At 43.9% G+C, this 20,770-nt stretch overlaps 1 protein-coding gene across 1 annotated transcript; it reads right to left on the bottom strand.

The window, feature by feature from the left end:
• Positions 1 to 722: 722 nt before the first annotated feature.
• Positions 723 to 20,510, bottom strand: IDNK (IDNK gluconokinase). The gene is made up of 5 exons (XM_065879683.1): positions 20,461 to 20,510; positions 15,739 to 15,769; positions 15,230 to 15,316; positions 2,955 to 2,998; positions 723 to 1,068 (listed from the first exon to the last, which is right to left on the bottom strand). Exons 1-5 carry the CDS (start codon positions 20,508 to 20,510, stop codon positions 723 to 725), a joined length of 558 nt encoding a protein of 185 aa, XP_065735755.1.
• Positions 20,511 to 20,770: the final 260 nt, after the last annotated feature.

Raw genomic sequence — 20,770 nt, forward strand, 5'->3', positions numbered from 1 at the left:
TTCAGTTTTCAGCCATAGCAGCTCCTCTGGTGTTCCCTCCTAGCCTGCCTAGTGTCATCATTGACAGCTTTTACAGCAGGAAGGTGGGCAGGTTGATAACAGCCTCGTTCACAGGGGTCTCTAAAATGAGGTGGGGGCAGACTGAATCAGTGAGTCACGTATTTCATTCACTCAAGTTCCACCTTTGCAAATTTTTTTTTTAATCTGTGAACTGCATGTGCTTTTTATTTACCTAGAAATGACTCAAAGAGAGAGAGAAATTAGAGGTGTGTGGTGTAACATGACTTGCTGGTGAGTGGTCAATTTTGTACGCTTTTCTGCTCCTGAGACCGATCTCCAGAGGGTGCCAAGGATAGCCAGGTTTCATTTATTTGTCCAAGTACAGGCATGATCAAGAGTGTTCTAAATAAGTCATGGTTTACAGCATAGATTATAGAATTTCCTCTGATTATTTGATTGGGTCACACGAATTTAAAGTTCAATTGAAGCTTCACTTTCAAAGTTTCCTCTCCTTTTCTCTGAATATGCCAGAGCATGCTGACAAGAGTATCACAGATTCCTAAAAATCCACCCAAACAAGCATATCTCAATACATTATGGTTTATTCACCTTAAGAAGAATCTAGAATACAGTATCAACAAGGATACTGGAACATGGTTTGGGATGGGAGACAGAGTTATGCCCAGTTGTGTTCTGGACCACTGATATAGATGATTCTCACTTCATTTTAGAGTTTCTATAATTGTAGCAATTATCTCTGAAAGATTTTTGTCCACACTGATTTGAATGAAATTTTCTGGAGCTGATGGGGGCTCCAAAGTATCAAACTGGGACTGCAATAACTCAGGGGACATAAAATGCCCTTTTCTTTTGAGTAAGCGTCCAGAGATGACCTCGAACGACCCAGTCAGATGGACCACAAGGAGCTTCACTTCAGCCAGCTTTTCTTCTTTTCCTGACTCATCACACTTCAGAGGTGCACCATTTTTTCCGTGTATTAAGATGTCTCTGTATACTTTCTTCAGAGCTGAACAGGCAAGAATTACATGCTGTCCAGAGGCTACATCTCTGTTAAAAAAAATAAAGTGTGTGGGGGGGAAGATTAGCACTAGAGTGAAGACATTTAAAATAATTGGTGTCAAGTCTAGGTTGAGGACTAGAGTCCCACTTCTCTGACAGTGGAAGGTGTTACAAATGGTGGCCAAGTATCAGGCAGTCCTGGCTTTGAGGTAAAGATCTTCCACTAGTGAGGCATCTTGGGTAACATATTTACCTCCCCGAGCATCAGTTCATCATCTGCTAAATGCAGCTACTCAGAGTACCTGCCCATAGAACTGTGATGAGTAAGTTCAGCAAGGTGCCCAGCACGCAGGAAATGCTTGGTAAGTACTGGCTCTGCCCCTTGGACGTCGGATGTGACTGAGCCACCACTTGTAGATATGGGTGGCTGCCGGCAGGCACCTGTGCCCCACACACAGCACAGCTCAGGCTCTCCTCGGGTATTCAGGGATTTGAATTTCACAACTGGCTTCTCTCCATTCCTACTCTACAGTATGCTGGGAGTCTGGGGAAGTTACCAGTGCAGAGCTAGAGAGAGCAGGAGAAAAGGGAGCATCAGCCCCTGTGTGGTCAAGGTGAGAAGGATGTGAGAAGTTTCCAGGGCTGTGCTAAGGAAAAAAAAAAAACTGAGCCAGAAACAGAGGTAGAGTGACAAGGCACCAATAAGGGAAAACCAGTGTGGTTCAAGACCATACATGAGGGTGAGCCCCCTTTCCACTAAACCTACATGTACCAGCCAGAAGAGGCAGTCATCTTGGGGCCAGGAAGGAACTGTATAAAGAGGTGAAGGGTCAAAGCTGGCTTGGGTACTTAGAAATTTCAGTTCGGAACTGAGAATTCTGAAGGGGCCTGCCTTGATTCATGGCCACTGTAGACTGGAGACCCAGTGGATGGAGTGTGTCATCAGCAACAAACCTATGTACCTGAGCCTTCTGGCTCTTCCCCAGGGCCATGAGTGAGAGCTTGTTTATTCTGAGCCTGGAAGTCTGATCTCTATTCTCCTGAGGATCTTCACTTCTGCTTCCATCACAGGTCAGTATGTTAGATCTCTGACAAGTCTATTTATGTTAGAGACCCAAGTGGGCAGGAGTTCTCAACTCCAAACCTTAAACCCCTAAGCCCATGCAAAGACAGGGCTGCCAGCCATGTCTGTGTAGTCTAAAAAAAGTAAACTGAGTTTTAATCATAAGTATACTCTAATTTCATATGGCCCACATGACTTTAGATTTATAAAACATGACTTCATCTGAGACAGCAAGATTTAGAACCTATCCCCTGCCACCTCTTTATCTTCCATGTCCCAACCAGGATTCCCAGGGGTCTGGCCCACAGATGGGTTGGGGAGGACCTCGTTTGCTCAGAGGCATGCTACAGAGCTGATCAATTGGAGTCTTCAATCCTGGTGGCCAGTTATCTGTTGACTTATGCATGACCCCAGATCTTCCTGGTTGTCCGAGTTTGAAGTAGGAGGCAATAAAAGTGGTGGCTAAGGTATAGCTATACGTCATCATTTTTTTAGCACTTACTATATATATTAGGTACTGTTCTAAGTGCTACCCATGCTTCATCTCACTAATTCCTCACAACAGTCTGTGAGTAGGAACTATATTTATCCCCATTTTCAGATGAAGAAACAGGTTTATGGAAGCCAAGTGGCTGACCAAGATTCCCAGCTAGTAATTGTGGAGTTGTTTAGAAGGCTGACTCCAGAACCCAACTAAACTACACATCTGTGGCTGATTAAAATCATTGTTGGTTACTTGATGGAGGTGCATTTCATTTCTGGGATGCCATATCAGCAGTCAGTTGTGATTTCAAGAGTGTATTTTTTCCCCTGTACTTTGTGATGGGTTTTCTTTACTCACTGGCTTACCTGGCGCCTGATTTTCTCTTACCTTTGTAAAAGGTCATGCAAGTTGCAGAGCCATGGAATCCTGTCCTGAAATGAAGGCAGACACAAAGTGGCTTTTCCAGGTTTTGTTCGTTTTTACAGAAAGTTAATCATTTTCATCAGTGTTAAGGTCCAGAGAGATCTTAGTGGTTTTGAGGAGTAGGCCATGCACAAGGCTGAGGGGTCAAGTCACTAGGCAGTTCAGCACAGGACCATTTTCCTGGTCCAGGTGTCAGAGGCTCTTTTCATAATAATAAAAATTGCCCTAAAATACCAGTATGTAACTTCCACCATCTTTTTTTTTGTGGTACGCAGGCCTCTCACTGTTGTGGCCTCTCCCGTTGCAGAGCACAGGCTCCGGACGTGCAGGCTCAGCAGCCACGGCTCACGGGCCCAGCTGCTCTGCAGCATGTGGGATCCTTCCCGCCCGGGGCACGAACCCGCGTCCCCTGCATCGGCAGGCGGACTCTCAACCACTGTGCCACCAGGGAAGCCCAACTTCCACCATCTTAATCTTCCCATTGTAAGTATATTTTCTCTGGTTCTGATATGTATATAAATCTTTTATTATACTGCATGATTCTTTAGGTGCCTCTGATCTCAAATGCAGAGAGGTATTCACAGAAACCCTATGTCAGCTGCTCTCTGGTCCTGTTCTTCAAATCCTCCAAAAGCAAAGCTCTACTCAGATATAAGCAGTGTGAGAATTTTGTATTTCTCCAGAGAAGGCAGAGGAAGTTTACATAGGGCACCCTACAATGTTTCACAAAGGAATCCTCCTAGGGTAAATACTGATTGGTCATAATGCATTTAAAGAAAAACATAATTTTTTATTACGGAAATTTTAAACATATTCAATGATTTTCAACTCACAGTCTGATTTTATATATGTCCCAACCATATCCTTACCTGTGCCCTCATCCTTTATCATTTTGATGCATATTCAAGAAACATGATGTGTCTTTAAAAGTCCTTGCTCTTAAACATTTGATTACTACCATTTTATTTAGGATTTTTGCGTTTATATAATTGAGATTGACCTGCATTTGTTTTCTTGTATAGTCCATGTTAAATTTTGGTATCAAGGTTATACTAGCCTCATAAAATAAGTAGGGCAGCTTTCCCTCTTTTTCTGTTCTTTGAAACAGCTTGTATACAATATATTATTGTTATGAACTGAATGTTTTTATTTCCCCAAAATTCATACCCCCTAATGTAATGATATTTGGAGGTAATTAGGTTTAGATGAGGTCATGAGGGTGGGGTCCTCATGATGGGATTAGTGTCCTTTTGAGAAGAGACCAGTGAGCTAGTGTGTACTCTTTCTCTCCTTCCACTGCCCTCCCCCTCAATCACCCAGTGAGGATACAGTAAGAAGGCAGCCATCTACAAGCCAGGAAGAGAAACTCCAGGCTCAGAATAAACAAGAACCTGACCATGCTGGCATCTTGCTCTTGGACCTTCACCCTCCAGAACTGTGAGAAATAAGTGTCTATTGTTTAAGCCACCCCATCTATGATATTTTGTTACAGCAGCCTGAGCTAAAACTCATCTTAAAAACTCTGTGCCTGGGGCTTTTTTTTGGGAAAGATCTCTGATTACAGGTTCAATTTCTTGAATGAGCATTGTGTTATATTCAGATTTTTCTATTCTTGATTCAGTTTTGGTAACTGAAATACTTTAGAATCAGCAAGGTCACGTTTTCATTGGCGGGCGGGGGGGGGGAGTAGACTGTGTCCCTGAGCACTGTCTCTGCCATCAGATCACTGTCATCCAAGCCTGTTTTCCCACAGTAATTTATATTTTTCTATGAAAGTGTCCAATTTTATCTAAGTCTTAAAATTCACTGGTATCAGATTTTTCATGGCCTCTTTTCATTCCTAGTCTTAATTGTGCTTCTTTTCCCCCTTGATCAATCTTGCCAGAGATTTGTCTGTTTTTATCTTTTCAAACAATTAGTTTCACTCATCACCTATATGGCTTCTTTGTTTCATATTCCATTAATTTCAGCACTTATTTCTATATTTTTCTACATTCTTCCTTTTTATTATTTTTTTTCTACTTAAACCCTTAGATCATCATTTTCATTTTTGTTATTTTTCCAAAAGTGCATTCAGAGGCTGTAAATTTCCTTCTAAGTACTCTTTCAGCTATATCCCATAAGTTTTAGTTGATAGCACTTTTGTCATACATTTCCAAATATCTTATAATTTCCATTATGATTTTTAACCTATGAATTTATATGAATGTCAATTTTTATTTTTCAATTTTACTTATTTCTACAGTTTCCAACCATTTTATGATTTGTGAGAATTTTTATTATTGATTTCTAATTCTTGTGCATTATGATAAAAAATGTGATTGATTGGTATGATATTGACTCTTTAGAATTTGTGGCAAATTGTGCCATATAGCACTAGTACTATGTGGTCTAGTATATGGTCAGTATTTACAAATGTTCCATATGTACTTGAAAAGAATGTTTATTTTTTATTCATGCTTTTCAATATATTTGTTGTTTAAATCTTCTATATCTTTACTAATTTTTCTTGTCTGTTTTGTGTATCTTTTGTCTGTTTTGATGTTTTCAACAGAGTTGTTTTAAATTCTCCCATAGATTAAGAATTTACAGTTTTCCCTTCTGTCTTTGTGTGTCTGAAAATGTCTTCTGCTCTTACTCTTACTCATTTTAAATAAGATTTCAGTTGGTAAAGAATTCTTGGTTGACAGTTATTTTCCCTCAGCAGTTTGAATACTTACTCCCTGTCTTTAGGGCTCTATTGTTGTTGAGAAGTATCTCTTGTTATATTGGGCAATCATTCAGAACATATATTTTCTCTTTGGTAGCTATAGGTAGAAAATAAACCTCTTTGTCCTTGATGTTTTGCAGTTTTACTATTTATCCTGTTCAGGACTCATTTTATATATTCAGTCTAAGGAAACTTAATATTATCTCTTTGAATATTGCCTTTCCCCCACTTATTCTATTCTCCTTGGATTCCTTTTAGCTGTATGTGAAACATTTTATTATACCAGTCTCTTAATTTTTCTCAAATATTTTTCTAGTTATCTAGCTCTCATTCACTCTGGGTAATATCCTCTAGTCTGCCTTCTAATTCACTAGTTCTCTCTTCAGCTGTGTCTAGTTTATTGTTTAATCCATCTATTGATAATGAAACATCAATAAATTTTCTGTTTCTTTCATTTGATTCTTTTTAAAAAATTATAGTTGATTTGCAATATTATATTATTTCATTTGATTCTGTCTATTTCTTGGAGTATGACTTATTCCATTTGTGCTTTTTTGCTGATTCTCTCTCACAGTGGTTCATTTACCTGTATGGTTTGTACTTTTTGACTGCAGGTGCATCTTCAGATTTTTTTTCCCTTGTAGGAGTGCTGAGTTTTGGAAACATTTCCATAGGTAGTTTTGCCAATTCCAGACTAGTATTACATTAATTTTTCAGCTTGGTCTATGTCATATGAAGTGAATTGGGCATAGGAAAGTCTCTAGTTTTCCACCTGTGGTCCAGGGGAGACAGCCAGATTCTTTGCTGCTTCTTGAATCTAGTGAGTGGAGATATTTGTAATCCTCACTCAAATAAAGTCTTCCTTTAAATACTTTACGCAAGTCCTCGCACTTAGTTTCAGGTCCAGCTCCATGCATCATATAGGCCTCATCTCCCATCTCTACAGGGGCATCAGAATCTCAGTTCCCAGCCTCCTGGCTTACATGCATTTCCAAAACTTGGGGGAAGAGGTTATTTAGGTTTAATTAAATCTTGCCACTTTGATTCTGGCACCTGAGAATTTCTCATTTTGCTTCTGACCTTGGTTAAGCCCTTGGCTATGCCCCCCCCACCCACAATCTTTTCCACCAGGAGCCTTTCAAGTTCTCCAGCTCTGGGTGAGCTCCTTTAGTTCCTGAATATCTCCCCTTGGCTCAGGCTTTCCCATTTCTTATTCAGAGTAACTAAATACTCAGTAAGTGAAATGTTCATTCCACCAAGGCCTTCACTCTATACTCAGCAAACTAAAGACCCTCCCGTTACTAGGACCCACCCTTTTCAGGAAGCAGAAGATTTTACACACACACACACACACACACACACACACACACACACACTCTCACACACAAAACACACACATATATTTAATTTTTTCATATTAAATAAAATTTTTGAAAAGCATGTGTGCTAATATTGGGTTGAGGTTCCTGGAAGTTTTACTAGTGATAGAATTTTTTAAGACTTTACCTCTATGGGGACTTCCCTGATGGCGCAGTGGTTAAGAACCCGCCTGCTAATGCAGGGGACACAGGTTCGATCCCTGGTCCGGGAAGATTCCACATGCTGCAGAGCAACTAAGCCTGTGCGCCACAACCACTGAGCCTGCTTTCTAGAGCCTGTGAGCCACAACTACTGAGCCCACGTGCCACAACTACTGAAGCCTGTGTGCCTGGAGCCTGTGCTCGCAATAAAGAGTAGCCCCCGCTTGCTGCAACTAGAGAAAGCCCGTGCGCAGCAATGAAGACCCAACGCAGCCAAAAATAATAATAATTAAAAAAAAAAAAAAAAGACTTCACCTCTATGTACACACTAGTCGACCAGAGACCACTTAGAAGTACAAATGCAACAGTTACAGAATCCACACAAGACACAGATCAAATGACAACTATCACCTAACTTACACAAATAATAAAACAACAGCTATTAATACATAATTCACAGAAATTATTACTCAAGTTACAACAGCTACTACAATGTGCACACATTGTAGCTCAAATGTATTTAATGAATGAAACATTTGTTTATGTTAGCACTTGTCTGACTGTAGTCAGTAGAACCATTGTGGTTATTTCTAAACAAAGTAACAAGATAATGAGGCTTACCAGCTCCAGATCTGCAGACTACAAAGAACTCTGTGCTTTATGAGGAGACCTATGTGCTCTTGGAAAAGAGTGTATATATTTAAGGTTTATTATTGGCAAGGTTTTCTAAGACATCATACTCAAAACCTAAATGTTCTGGAGAAGTCTATGAGGAGAAAAAAAGTTGTAGGAGCTATACTTATGGAACTTGAAATTGCCACTGTAACACATATTTTCTGGGCTTATGGCAGGGGTCCAGGAAGAAGAGTGTCAAGGATTATAGGTAGCAGGGATAATTAGATGGACTTACTGAGCTGTGCAGTATTTTATGATGGAAAATTGCCCATGGGAAAAGCTGCCAATTCAAGCGCAGATTTGGATTTCCCCTTTCCTTCATCCATTTACAAGCGTTTGTTGTGTGCTTAGGGAGATCCAGACACTGCTCTGGGTGCTTTCTTTCAGTACTCTAGACATGATCAGCCTAAGTTTAACTTCTAAGATTCCATTTGCACTCAACTTTCTAAATTCCTTTCTTTCCTGTACTCTCACTGTGAATAGCTAAGCTTTTCTATTATATTCATGAACTAACAGGAATGAAAAAGAGAACACTGTTAGTTATACAATGACCTTAAACAAATTTTTTTTAAACCTCTTTGGCTATATTTTCCAAAACAGCTCCTCTAATAGAAGGCTGTAGCAGAGCAGGGTGACTGGGCCTTAAAGACTCACACGTCAGCAGAATGAGCAGTTTCCTACCTAGGATCCAGTCCTACAAAGACATAGTGCCTTTCAGGCCTGCAGGAAGGGCAGCACAGGCCACTTACTTGGTAAAGTGGTATACTAATCATTAAGGGCACTAACTTCATTGTGTGTTTTACATGTAAATGGGGGCATCCCATTTCAAGCTGTAGAAATGATGTCAACTTTTAAAAAGTTAAGGAGTCTGCTTATAGCATATGGTGCCCACAGCGAGGTAACTTCCTAAGCACTTGGAAAAGAAGGAAAGAAGCTTGTTCTTTAAAGCTTTAATTTAAAGAGCAACACTTAATAGAAAGGAGCAGAGATGTATAAACTCATCTGAAGGAGTAAAAAGGACCCTCAGGCTAGCAGGACATCACTATGATCCAACTACATATTTTTACACACATAAAGGAAGCATGTCTGTCCCAGCAAGGCTTGATGGGTGTGAAAGCCCAGGGCAGGAGCACTACGGAATTAAACAGCAGAGTACTGACCAGAGGACATGTCTGGCCATTGGACTGAGTTCTGGCCATAGGACTTTGAATATCATATTCTCATTAGCAAACATCTTCCTGTAAGGGGATGGATGGTCTCACACCATTAGAAACTTCAGCCCTAACTCTCCTACTCTTTTGATTGCATGTTCACTCAGAAACCTGATTGTATGTTGGCTTCTGAAATCAGATCCACGCGAAGTGTTACAGGCCATGTGGCACTTAAATTTCTCCTTGTAAATTAATCAACTGGCATTCTGGGTTTTTTTTTTTTTTTTGCGGTACGCGGGCCTCTCACTGCTGTGGCCTCTCCCGTTGCGAAGCACGGGCTCCAGATGCGCGGGCTTAGCGGCCATGGCTCACAGGCCTAGCTGCTCCACGGCATGTGGGATCCTCCCGGACCGGGGCACGAACCCGCGTCCCCTGCATCGGCAGGCGGACTCTCAACCACTGCGCCACCAGGGAAGCCCCGGCATTCTGGTTTTATGTAGAAATCTTGTGAACCTGACTAGTGGGGTTCTCATATGAGACATGAATGCATGTTCAATGTGTTGACGGTATCAGGCATTGAGCTGACAAGACAGAGCCTGACTACCCTTGTCCTATCTGGGTAGGCAGACAGCCTTTTCCACAATACATCTCTTGTCACTGTACAAGTCTCTAGGTGAAACAAAATCCTGAGACTAGTGCCGTGGGCTCCTAACCCCCATTCAGCAAGAATGTTTGGTTTAGAAGAGGTAGTTGGAAGGTTCAGAGGGCCAAATGCTAATTCACATATTCAGTATTCACATGCCTACTTAGAGTTCAAGGAGCAATTATAATGATGCATTAGGACTGATTCACAGATGCAAACACAACAAAAAAATGCGTTGTTCTTCTGCATGAGTAAAATGTTCCTAGTGGGTTTGGATGAACCAAGGAGAGGGGATAGTTTGTTTAATTTCTAGTACTTTAGATATCTCTTCTTTCTTCACATTAGCGGAGGAGCAAACCTGTGTTCTGTTGTTTTACTTAGATCGCACATTTCCTCCAGTCCATCGGCACAAATATCTCTTTGTACAGAGATCAATCTCTATTATTTTATGGCTTAGGAAACAAATATGGTGTTAAGTTGGGTATTGACTTTATTATTCATTACATTTTCTGCATGCCTGAAACATTTCACAATAAAGACGAAACAAATTAAAAATAACGGAAAACATGTTTGGGTAATAAGCTTCCTATCCTATGTATAGGAAAATGGAACTTTACTTTGAATCCATACTTTTTTATTGTTTTAATAGTGCCTCAATATGTGCCTTCGTCAAGAATTAAGCATGTTGCATCACTTACTCATCATAAAATTCCTCAGAAGCTCAACCATGAAAACTAATATTAATACATGGAAACATTAAACTATTTAAACAAAAATGGATGCTTTCAGACATCTGCCCAATCAGAATGTATGTTGGACCAGTTTATTCACTGCACCGGTAAGGTCTGGGTCCACCAGCCATAAAAACAATGAGAGAAGGTTGGAGATAAAACAGAAGCACTTTCAACTTTATTTTACAGAAGTTTCCAAGTATTGAGTCATAATTACACAATTGGGATCCTTCCTTGGAGGATCACATGGGGCCACAAGCAGAGAGTTTTTCCAAAGCAGCTCCAGAGGCTACCTAGACTCCCATGTGGAAACCAGAATTCTCAGACCTGCTGTGTAAAGCCAGGTGTCACCTGCCTCAAATACCCTTCAAGGCCTAGGCCCCTACAATGGATGTGCTCACCGGGGGCTGTGCCTCTCTCCTGCTCTCACCCTCACCCTTGCTTTCACCCTTTCTTGCTCCACTTAATCAACCCTGATTCACGTCTTCTAGATTAGATTATTTTTGTGTGTGTGTAGTATCAGGGCCTTTAACACAGTAGAAAAAGTAGAGTCTTAGAGGTTGGAGAGATCCCCCTCGCTCTGTGCCTTTGCTCAAGTTACTTCTCTGTGCCTCCCTTTGGTCATCTGCAAAATGGGGGAATCATATACAATACATTGAGCTGCTCTGGGACTTAAACAGGAAAAGGAGTAGACTCCATTTTAAACATTACTTTTTGGCTGATTTAATAGCTGCAATAAACAGCATTCATTTCCAACTTTGAATTTTGAAAAGACCTTTAATAAATAAATTTAGTATGCAGTGGGCTCTAACTCCACAAACAGTGAATACTTAATATGTGCAAAGCACCATATCGAGCACTGGGGATATAAATATGAACAGTGCAGTCTCTGTCCTCAAGGGGGTCACAGCCTGAGGATGGGTATTTATCAATTAAACTACCCACAGGACAGTAATGAGGGCTCCAAGAAATATAAGAAGGGCTATGATAAGACAAGGGGAGAGAGCAATTTTGATCAGGCCCTAGGAAGACTAAATCTTAAAGGGTAAAGAGGATTTTAATGGAAGCAGGGCCTGTCAAGCAGAGGGAAGGGCAAGACTTGGCACATTAAAGATGGTTTACCAAGACTCTTGTCTAAATGGATGAGGCAGGAGCTCAGCACTGGTGAACAGGAGGTGTGGGAGTTGATAGGTGAGGAAGGTCAGGAGAAACTGTCAGGACTAGAGAATCAAGACCTTGAGTGACCTGCTAAGGAGTCTGGACTTTATTGTTAGGGTCTTAGGGAGGACTTGGGCACATGAGCTCCAAATTTTGTGTTCATGTTTGTGAAAAAAGGGAATGATTGAGATCTCCTTTTCACAGATGCAGAAACTGGGGCAAAACAGAGGATATATTAAAGCAAATTCACTGAACTCTGTGTGTAAATAGTTACTACAGACAATATGGTAACTAAGGCAAGTCAAACACAGAAAGTCTTAGGGGAAAGAGAGGAGGAAACAACATAACCCAAATGAACATCCCTGCTTGCTGGATCTGATGTTCTAGGTCCCTTCATTCCTGATAGTCCTTACATGCAGGGATGGGTGGGGGGCAGTGTACCCTGAACCCCCAGCCCAGTGCTTAAGCACTTGGCCTATCTAGAGAAACAGTGTCTTCTGGAAGGGGATGATGGTTAAAGGGCAGGGCAGGAGCTCAGAGGAACAGATGGAAGATGAGTGTGTCCAGCATTGCTGGGGGAGGTGGAGAGAGGGCAAGGAAAGTAGGAGGGGAGGACAATGGGCGATGGACTGGTTTTATCTGGTGCAAAATGAACTTAAGCCCATAGAGGAAAGAATGCATGTAAAAATAATATATACCCCAAAAAGGATAAGGGGGAAAAACTCAAATTCAATTAGTAGGTATTTTTAGAAGATGAAACCAAGGGTGATGAAAATTCTGTGAAAGGATTTTTCAGCACTGGTTGAATTTTCTATACAGGATAAGAATTATATTTATAATCAGGGGAAAATTTTCCAAAAAACCTCTTTTAAATAGACTTTGAGGTTGAAGTCTGCTCAAGTGTCACCATACGCTACCAGGACAGCATGAACCTGGCACATATGGGAGACTCACTGACTGGCAGCTTGGAAATTCTTTATTATCATCATCATCACGCTATAATGTATTGCATCCTGGGTGGCGTATCTCTCTATACCAGCGCTGTCCAATAGAGCTATTTGCCCTGAGGGAAATGTCCTCTATCTGTGCCACCTGGATTAGCAGCCACCAGCCACATGTTGCTGTTGAACACTTGAAATGTGGCAATGCAACCCAGGAACTGGAGTTTACATTTAATTTAATTGAAATAGACTTAAGGAGCCCTTGGTATATTCAACTCAAGTTCTTTCTCTTCACATCTCAGCCTTCTGAGCATAATACCCTCCCCAAACCCTCCTGAGACTTCCGCAAGGCCAACTGCTATGTCTGCCTCTAACACTCTAACTGATGTTCAGTACAATATCTTTGGGGTGGGGGGCTGGTTGCCAGAGCAACCAGGAGGTCTTTGGTGCCAGCTCAGCTGTGACCCACACCTTTACTCTTAAGACTCGCTGGGCTCTCATCAAAAATGTAAGCCATCTGCCATCTTACCTCTTTCTCTCTGCTTCTCTCTAAGGTCAGGCTAACTTGTACAGCTGCCTCTGAATATATTTAGTAACTTGTTGTGTTTCTTCCAGTAACTGATAACCTTTTCTTCTGTACAATAAATTCCTCTTCTGAATTCTCCTCCCCAGCCCCCCATCCATACTGCCCACTTAACAAGCCTCACTTGTGAACAAGAGGAAGGCTGCTTAAATGCCATTTTAAAATCTGTCCATTTGGGTTGCTTTACTTTGTTCCTTATTTTAATTTTCATTTGTACCTGCCAAGGAGAAAAATAAAATAACCCTAGCACAGTCACATTTTACACACTCCACAGAAATGGTTTCTGTTACATGTATGTATATATAGATAAGATATTAGCAACAACAATAAGAAGTGATATTTACTGAATGCTTCAGGCACTTCTCTGTGCACATTTTTCATATTATCTCATTTAATCCTCCCAAGAACTAATGAAACAGGTCCTGTCACCATCCCTACTTCACAGGAGGAAAATGAGGCACAGAGAGACTAAGCCATCTGTCAAAAGTCACACAAGCTCAGTGGTGAGGCCAGGTTATCTATATTATGTTTATTATCTCTCATATAGTATCATTATTTTGTTTACATTATTACTCTGTATCCCTTTTTTGCTTCTCTGCTCCTGCCTTCTAAAGTCAGATGCTGTAAACTTGATTTTGATGGTTTAAAGTTTGAACTATTACAAATCGAGGTGCACTCCCTCGGACAAAGAGAAACCCTCAGAGTGCTCTAGAATTAGACCTAATATGGGTTAATGACTCCAGTCCTTCACGGCAGGACAAAGAGAAGAAAGTGGGGCCCAACTGGGGTGAGCCAAGGTCATGAAAGTGAAAACACCAGTGTTGCTCTTTGGCCAGTTCCATACCATACCTGCCCTTTGGACACCCTTGGCACGTGGGCCCAGCTAGAGCCCCGGCTCTCAGCTGCTCTGTGGACTCAGCCCTACGCCCTGCCCTCAGTCTCTCCTGGGTTACAGCTAATCATGCCAGTGAATCCAGTTTGTGACTCTGGTTTGAGAGAGACCCTCTAGGAAAGGGCCTCATGACAGTGTATAAAGAAATGAGGTGCTAGTCATTCATTCTTACACTCATTCATTCATTCACTCACAAATTTGCCACAAATATTTTCTGACATGTACTGTGTGTCAGGCTCTGGGGATATATAATGGTTAACAGAAATGGCCATAGTGCCTGCCCTTTTGGAGGTAAAATCTAGTTGTAGAGATAAATAGTAATCAAATTCTCACACCATCAAATGCCATGTTGCAGCTGGGACAAGGACGATAAGGGATACGGTGCCATGAGAGTTTATTATAGGAGGTTTTACCTAGAAGTCAGGGAGAGCTTCCCTGAAGAAGGAGCATAGGAGCTGAGATGTGAAGCATGAGCTGGGTAACTGAGAAGAGGGCAAGGAAGTGCATTATTCCTCACAGTGGGAACAACAGATACAAAGGCCCTGCGGGGAGGAGCATGGTGGTAGAGCAACTGAAAGAGGCAAGGGTGGCTCCAGTGGATACAAGGAGGGGACGCGTGGCTCCAGAGGGCCAGATCTGAGTTTGTGAAACCCACCGGAGCAATTTTGTTTTTCTCCTTGGTGATCATAAATAGTGATGAATGAAAAAAAGAGCTGCGGCAGCCCAGGGAGCGGGATTCGTGACGCGACATCAGAGCCCTCCCCACTCCTGCACCTGGGTGGGCGGGCAGGGGGCGGTTTCCTCAGGCTGCTGGTGGGGAAGCAGCCAGGGCTTTGCTTTGCCAGGCAAAGATGCCAGGGCCTGGCGAGGTGGTAGGCTGATAAGTCCTGGGAAGAAAAGATGAACTTCCCCACATATGAGGCAGAGGGGAGCCTCTGCCCTCTCAGGGATTACATTCTGCAGATTAAAATCCCTCAACAAAGTGTTCCGGCAGATCCTGCCGAGCTGGGGCAGAGGGTGGCATCACTGCTGATGCCAGTTTAGAGTTTAGATGGGAGTTTAGGGCCAAAGCTAACATATGTGGTGGACCCGCTGTGCACCTGGCTTTTGGAGCACTGTATGTGAGTGCATGACTCAGGAACTCTACTACAAGAAGCACTGCAGGAATCTTAACCTGCGTCACCCTGCATCACAGGACATCTGTGTTGGAAATAAAAACAGACAGCAAACCTTACCTGGTCATTCAGAGGTATCCCTTTTCCCATCTTCTTCCGATTTTCCTCTGGGTGATAGTCATCTGCATCGTAGAATTTCCATCCTAGCTTTAAGAACAAAGTGAAAGAGGGTATGTGGCAGGTAGTGCGGCCCACGTGACAGCCACCGTGGGGTTACTAAAACTAACGGGCAGGTACGGAAACAACCCTGCCACCCTCTTCTCCACCAGCAGCCCGGGGAAACCGCCCCCCACCCCCGCCCACCCAGGTGCAGGAGTGGGGAGGGCTCTGATGTCGCGTCACGAATCCCGCTCCCTGGGCTGCCGCAGCTCTTTTTTTCATTCATCACTATTTATGATCACCAAGGAGAAAGACAAAATTGCTCCGGTGGGTTTCACAAGCTGCATGGAGGTGTCTGTGGTGAGTTTACAAACCACTCAGGCCAGAAGAAAAGGCAGGGAGGGGAAAGGGAGAGAAGCAAAGAGACAACATGATGGGACTAGCAACTGCGAGGCATTAGAACAGGTTACCTGGGATGCCAGCAGGGTGCCGACGGTGGATCTGTGGAGAGGACATAGATGTTACATGACTGCCCTTTCCCAGCCTGCGCTGTGCCTCTTCCATCCGAGGAGCCCTGGGAAGCAGAGGGCTGCCCTACCGGTATTATAATCACCGACAACTTATGATACTGAAACTGAGATAGATGCTCCTGACCCTGGAGTCTAGAGCATGGCTTTAGTTTTCTCCAGGAATTTAAATGAAATAATTATCCGGTCATCACCAGTTTTTCTCCCCAAAGCAATACATAAGATCTCATTAAACTCCTGAAGTTTTTTCCTTAGGTTTTTGGTCCCTGTTTTGTAGATAATTATTTTTTTGAGAAAAAAATTATTGAATTATTAAAGTGATAAATTCTACTGAGGATATTGGAGGGAGAGGTCTGACAGGGAATTTAACCTCTAAGCAGCCACACAAGGTTCAAGGAGCTCATAAGAGCATTAAAATATTGGGGCTTAAAAGGGGCACACTCTTCAAATAAAGGACATGGAGAATTACCAGCACTGATTATTAAGTCTGGGAGTTGAATGCTCTCTGTGCAATGCATCTGAGAATGATCTACCTGTTCGGACCCTAACAGGCTGCATGGTCAGTGACGAGGGCTTGGGTCCTAGAAACTGAGGTCTGGCCACGGTCTCCATTTTGCCACTAAATGACTGTGTCCTCCTGTGTAAGTCACCTTGTCCTCTAAATCTGTTTTCTCACCTGTAAAACAAGGGAACTGAGCTACATTTATCCATTCACCTACTCATTTCACTCAGCCAATAGCTACTGAGCACCTACTAGTTCCTAGGACATAATGCTCAGCCCACTGAGACTGGCCATCTTGAGGCTTACAGGCTAGTGCCGTGGGGTAGGGGTGGAGGCCTTCAGGCAATTAATTAGAAACGAAGCCCCTTCATGCTATCAGTTTCTGAAGTGTTACCCAAAATGTCGATCATTGAAGTATGAACTTCAGAAGTTTTTACTGTATCCTCCTATCATTTCACCATGCCCTCTTGCCTAAGTTTTACACACACTTTTACAATTATCTACTTGTTATTTTTGTTTAATTGGTTCACTTTTTTTTGTTGTTTTTTTGCGGTACGCGGGCCTCTCACTGTTGTGGCCTCTCCCGTTGCGGAGCACAGGCTCCGGATGCGCAGGCTCAGCGACCATGGCTCACGGGCCCAGCCGCTCCGCGGCATGTGGGATCCTCCCGGACCGGGGCATGAACCCGTGTCCCCTGCATCGGCAGGCGGACTCTCAACCACTGCGCCACCAGGGAAGCCCCTAATTGGTTCACTCTTTAAAATTAAACAAATGTGTTAAACAAGGAAACTCTTACCTTCCCTTATACAGGAAGCCACCCTCACTTGCCTTAAACAGGAGGCAACCAAAAAGATGTATACAGTGCAAACAAAACGTTGTGATGAAATTCTAGCTGGATACTATTCCTTACCAAGGGTCCTCTCTCTTTTGTTAAGAAGGTATCAGGGAAGTTTTAAAAAGACACACTTGTACCAAACTGAGACCTGCTCCCAAAAGTAACCAAAGGATTGAGAGAACTGGAACCTCTCCCATTATGTTCACTCCTTTGGAGGCTGCATGGGGTGACATGTTGTAGCCTACTGGTGACTAAACCGTCCCAGCCGAACTCCAGGGCTGGTGAAATCAGCGCTGTGTACAACGGAAATCACACTTAAGACCAAGTTAGATTAGCCAGGAATGAACATGTCAGCCACCCGTCAAAATTTAAAAGAAAAGCTAACTAGATTGGGGTGTAGACAGGCAGGAAGGAGATAGAAGAAAACGGAAAAACCACTCTCTACCACTCTAACCAAACTTCCTAACCAGAGGACAGCTGGACTGTTTGAATATGGACCAGGGACCCCCAGCAGAAATACGGCAAAGTGCTCGGCTCACAGGAGACTGGTCAGGGCCGAACATTACAAACCAGTTTGGGGCCCAAATGTCTTCCAGTGGGATGGTCTAAATCAGGATCGAGGAGACTTAAAAAGACAGTAGGCAGTAGGCTGGGGCACAGAATAATGAGAAAGGTATTCAAGAGGCCTGAGCTTGTTGCGACAGCAGGAAAAAGAAGGAAACACGGAAAGAAGCTGAGGGTGGCTTCACTAAGATTGTTAAAATATAAAGAAAGCTAACACTGCCACCCACTCAAATGGCTCCATTCATTCATTCATCAAGTCAATACATATTTATTAAGCACCTACTATGTGCCAGGCTTTGTTCTAGACACATATGTCAATAAACAAAAAGGAAAAAGATCCCTTACATTCAGGTAGGGGAAGGAAAGGCAATAAACATAATAAACTTATTATTTGACATTACTTTAACAGTGTTTTAAATGGGGTCTTTCCGGTTTGAGACTATTGTTTTCTTAAGGTATTACCCCACTGCTCCAAATGTTATGGAGTATATTTAAAAATCCTGCAGGGCCCTAAGAGGGGCTCACAAAAGTCACCAAAGAGCTCAATGTTGCTGCATCCAATGATCAGTGTAATCAATTCTCAGGCATTTTGTCACTCAGTCCATCGACAACAGTTGACATTGACCTAACCGTTAGAGGGCCCAGGGCTCAGTCCTTGGCCAGCTTATCCACACTCACTCCCTTGGTGTTCTGAATATATATGTCTTTAAACATATCCACACACCGATGAGTTCTACATTTTCACCTAAAGTCCCTCTCTCCTGAACTCGACTTGGATATCTGATTGCCCACTTGACAGATCCACTTGGGTGACCGATAGGCATGTCCAACTCACCACATCCCACACTGAGCTCCTGAAATTTTCTGAATCAGGAACTGCCCATGCGGTCCAGTGTATTTTAAAGACTCTTTCTTTCTCCAGGTAGGTAGGTTTAGCTTCCAAAAATTATTGAGGCATTTTTAGCCTCAAAGACAGGGAATCTTGCAGTATATACAGTAATGTCAAATAATAAGTTTATTATTAACTCCAAACCTGCTCTGCCTATTGCTTCCCCATCAGTCAACAGAAACTTCTTTCTTCCAGTTACCCAGGCCAAAAATCTTGAAATCATTCATGACTCTTCTCTCCTTCATATCCCACATCCAGTCCATCAACACATCTTTTTGGCTCTACTTTCAAAATATTCCAGCATATGACCACTTCTCTTCACCTGCATTGTTTTTCTGACCTCATCTCCCAATCACTCTGCCACAATGGCCTCCCTGCTAGTCCACAAGAAAGTCAAGCCTCAGGGCCTTTGCACTTGCCATTCCCTCTACCCATATGCCCTTTCCTGGCTATCCACGGGCTTATTTCCTCTCTTCTTGTAGGTCTTTCTCCAACACCACTTCCTCAGAGGAGCCCTCCCTCATTATCCTGCCTGGCTCTTTGTTCCACTTACCTTCCTTTATTTCCCCCTGGAGCACCTACTGCTGCCCGGTGCACTGCACATGTATTTATTCCCTTACTGCCTCCCTCCCTTACTAGGATGTAAACTCTTTGAGGGCAGGGATGTATCTGTCTTGCTCACTACATGTCAGTGACGTTGAGGAAGGATTGAGCTCAATAAACATTTACAGAATGCATGAATATCATAACCATATGACATATGGTACAGTCTCCCCTCATCTGATCCAAGGCTTGGGTCGGGGGGCAGCACATGAACTGCCCAAGCTCACAATCAGACAGCAGTAGAACCAAGACCTAGGGCTCTTGACTTTCACTACATCACACCAGAGCGGCAGTTTTTCATTCTCTGAGTTCTTCAGTCATACACAGTGAGGGACTTTCTGGCTCTGTGTGTTATTTTAAATTTCAGTGCAAGATTCCCTGTCTTTGAGGCTAAAAATGCCACAATAATTTTTGGAAGCTAAACCTACCTACCTGGAGAAAGAAAGTCTTTAAAATACACTGGACCGCATGGGCAGTTCCTGATTCAGATCATTCTAGAAGGGACTGGATAAGCCTTTGGAGGTTGTGATATTTTAGTTGTCTTTTTTTGCCTCTGGTGGAATGCTGCCCTAGCTGCCTTTTCTGATAATAAAGGGCATTGTCAGACTTTGGTCTAAACAGGAAGCCAAAGGCTTCCTCAGCCCCCAAGTTGGCCAGACTGGGCTGGGCAGAGGTTTTGCGGTATGCAGTGCGCCTCCCTGCTTACAAACCTTCTTAACACCGAATCCTTACAGTTGAACGGGGAACACAGTAAATTGGAAGGTTAAATTCACGTTCCAAAATCTAATCAGAAAAGTCCAGGGCCCGGCAGGAGGGAGCTGGCGCGCTGTCCAGCTTGACAAAAGTCTGTAGGAGCCTGGGACAAGGCTTGGCCCTGCTCTGTGGGCCTTGCTCCCTTGCACGCTGGGCCCACACAAGGCCCCCAAACATGGGCACCTGTGACGGCCCGGGCCGCTCCAGGTGGCGCGGGGAAGTCGTTACTCTATTCGCGCCCCTGCAGACGCCTCTTCACAGGCGCTTTCGCTAAAGCCTCTGCCTAAATTTACAGACGGAGAGCCCGAGTCTGGGGTATGGCCCCGGGCCGGGTGCCCCCGAGGCGCGCAGGTTGGCAAGTGGGGAGAGGGAGCAGGTGCCCTGGGCCTCAGTTCCCTCATCAGCAAAGGGAAAGGACCCTCCCGTCGCCGCGGGCCCGGAACGCTGGCGGATCTGGCCTCCGCCGCCCCGCGCCGCCCCCCCACTGCGCCCCCAGCGCCCCGGCCCTCCTGGACCTACTTCCCCGAGCCGCTCACGCCCATCACCAGCAGCGCGCTGGGCGCCGCCATCGCCCGGAGTCCCGTCGCTTTCTGGGGCCGGTCTGCTCCGCCTTCCCAGCCACGGGGGGCGGAGCCGCCCGCGACCCACCCCGGCCCAGGCGGAGCCCACCCCAAAGCCCCCACCAAGACCCCGCCCCAACAGTGCCCCACCCCTCATCCGGTCCCCAGCCACCCGCCACCCACGCCGACACACCTTCCTCTCCCCCTCGCGCCCCTTCCCAGACCAGACCCGTCCCACGCTGAGACTCCGCCCCCATGCGCTCCGCCCC

The sequence above is a fragment of the Phocoena phocoena genome, chromosome 6 (genome assembly GCF_963924675.1).
Source record: "Phocoena phocoena chromosome 6, mPhoPho1.1, whole genome shotgun sequence".
Classification (NCBI taxonomy): domain Eukaryota; kingdom Metazoa; phylum Chordata; class Mammalia; order Artiodactyla; family Phocoenidae; genus Phocoena; species Phocoena phocoena.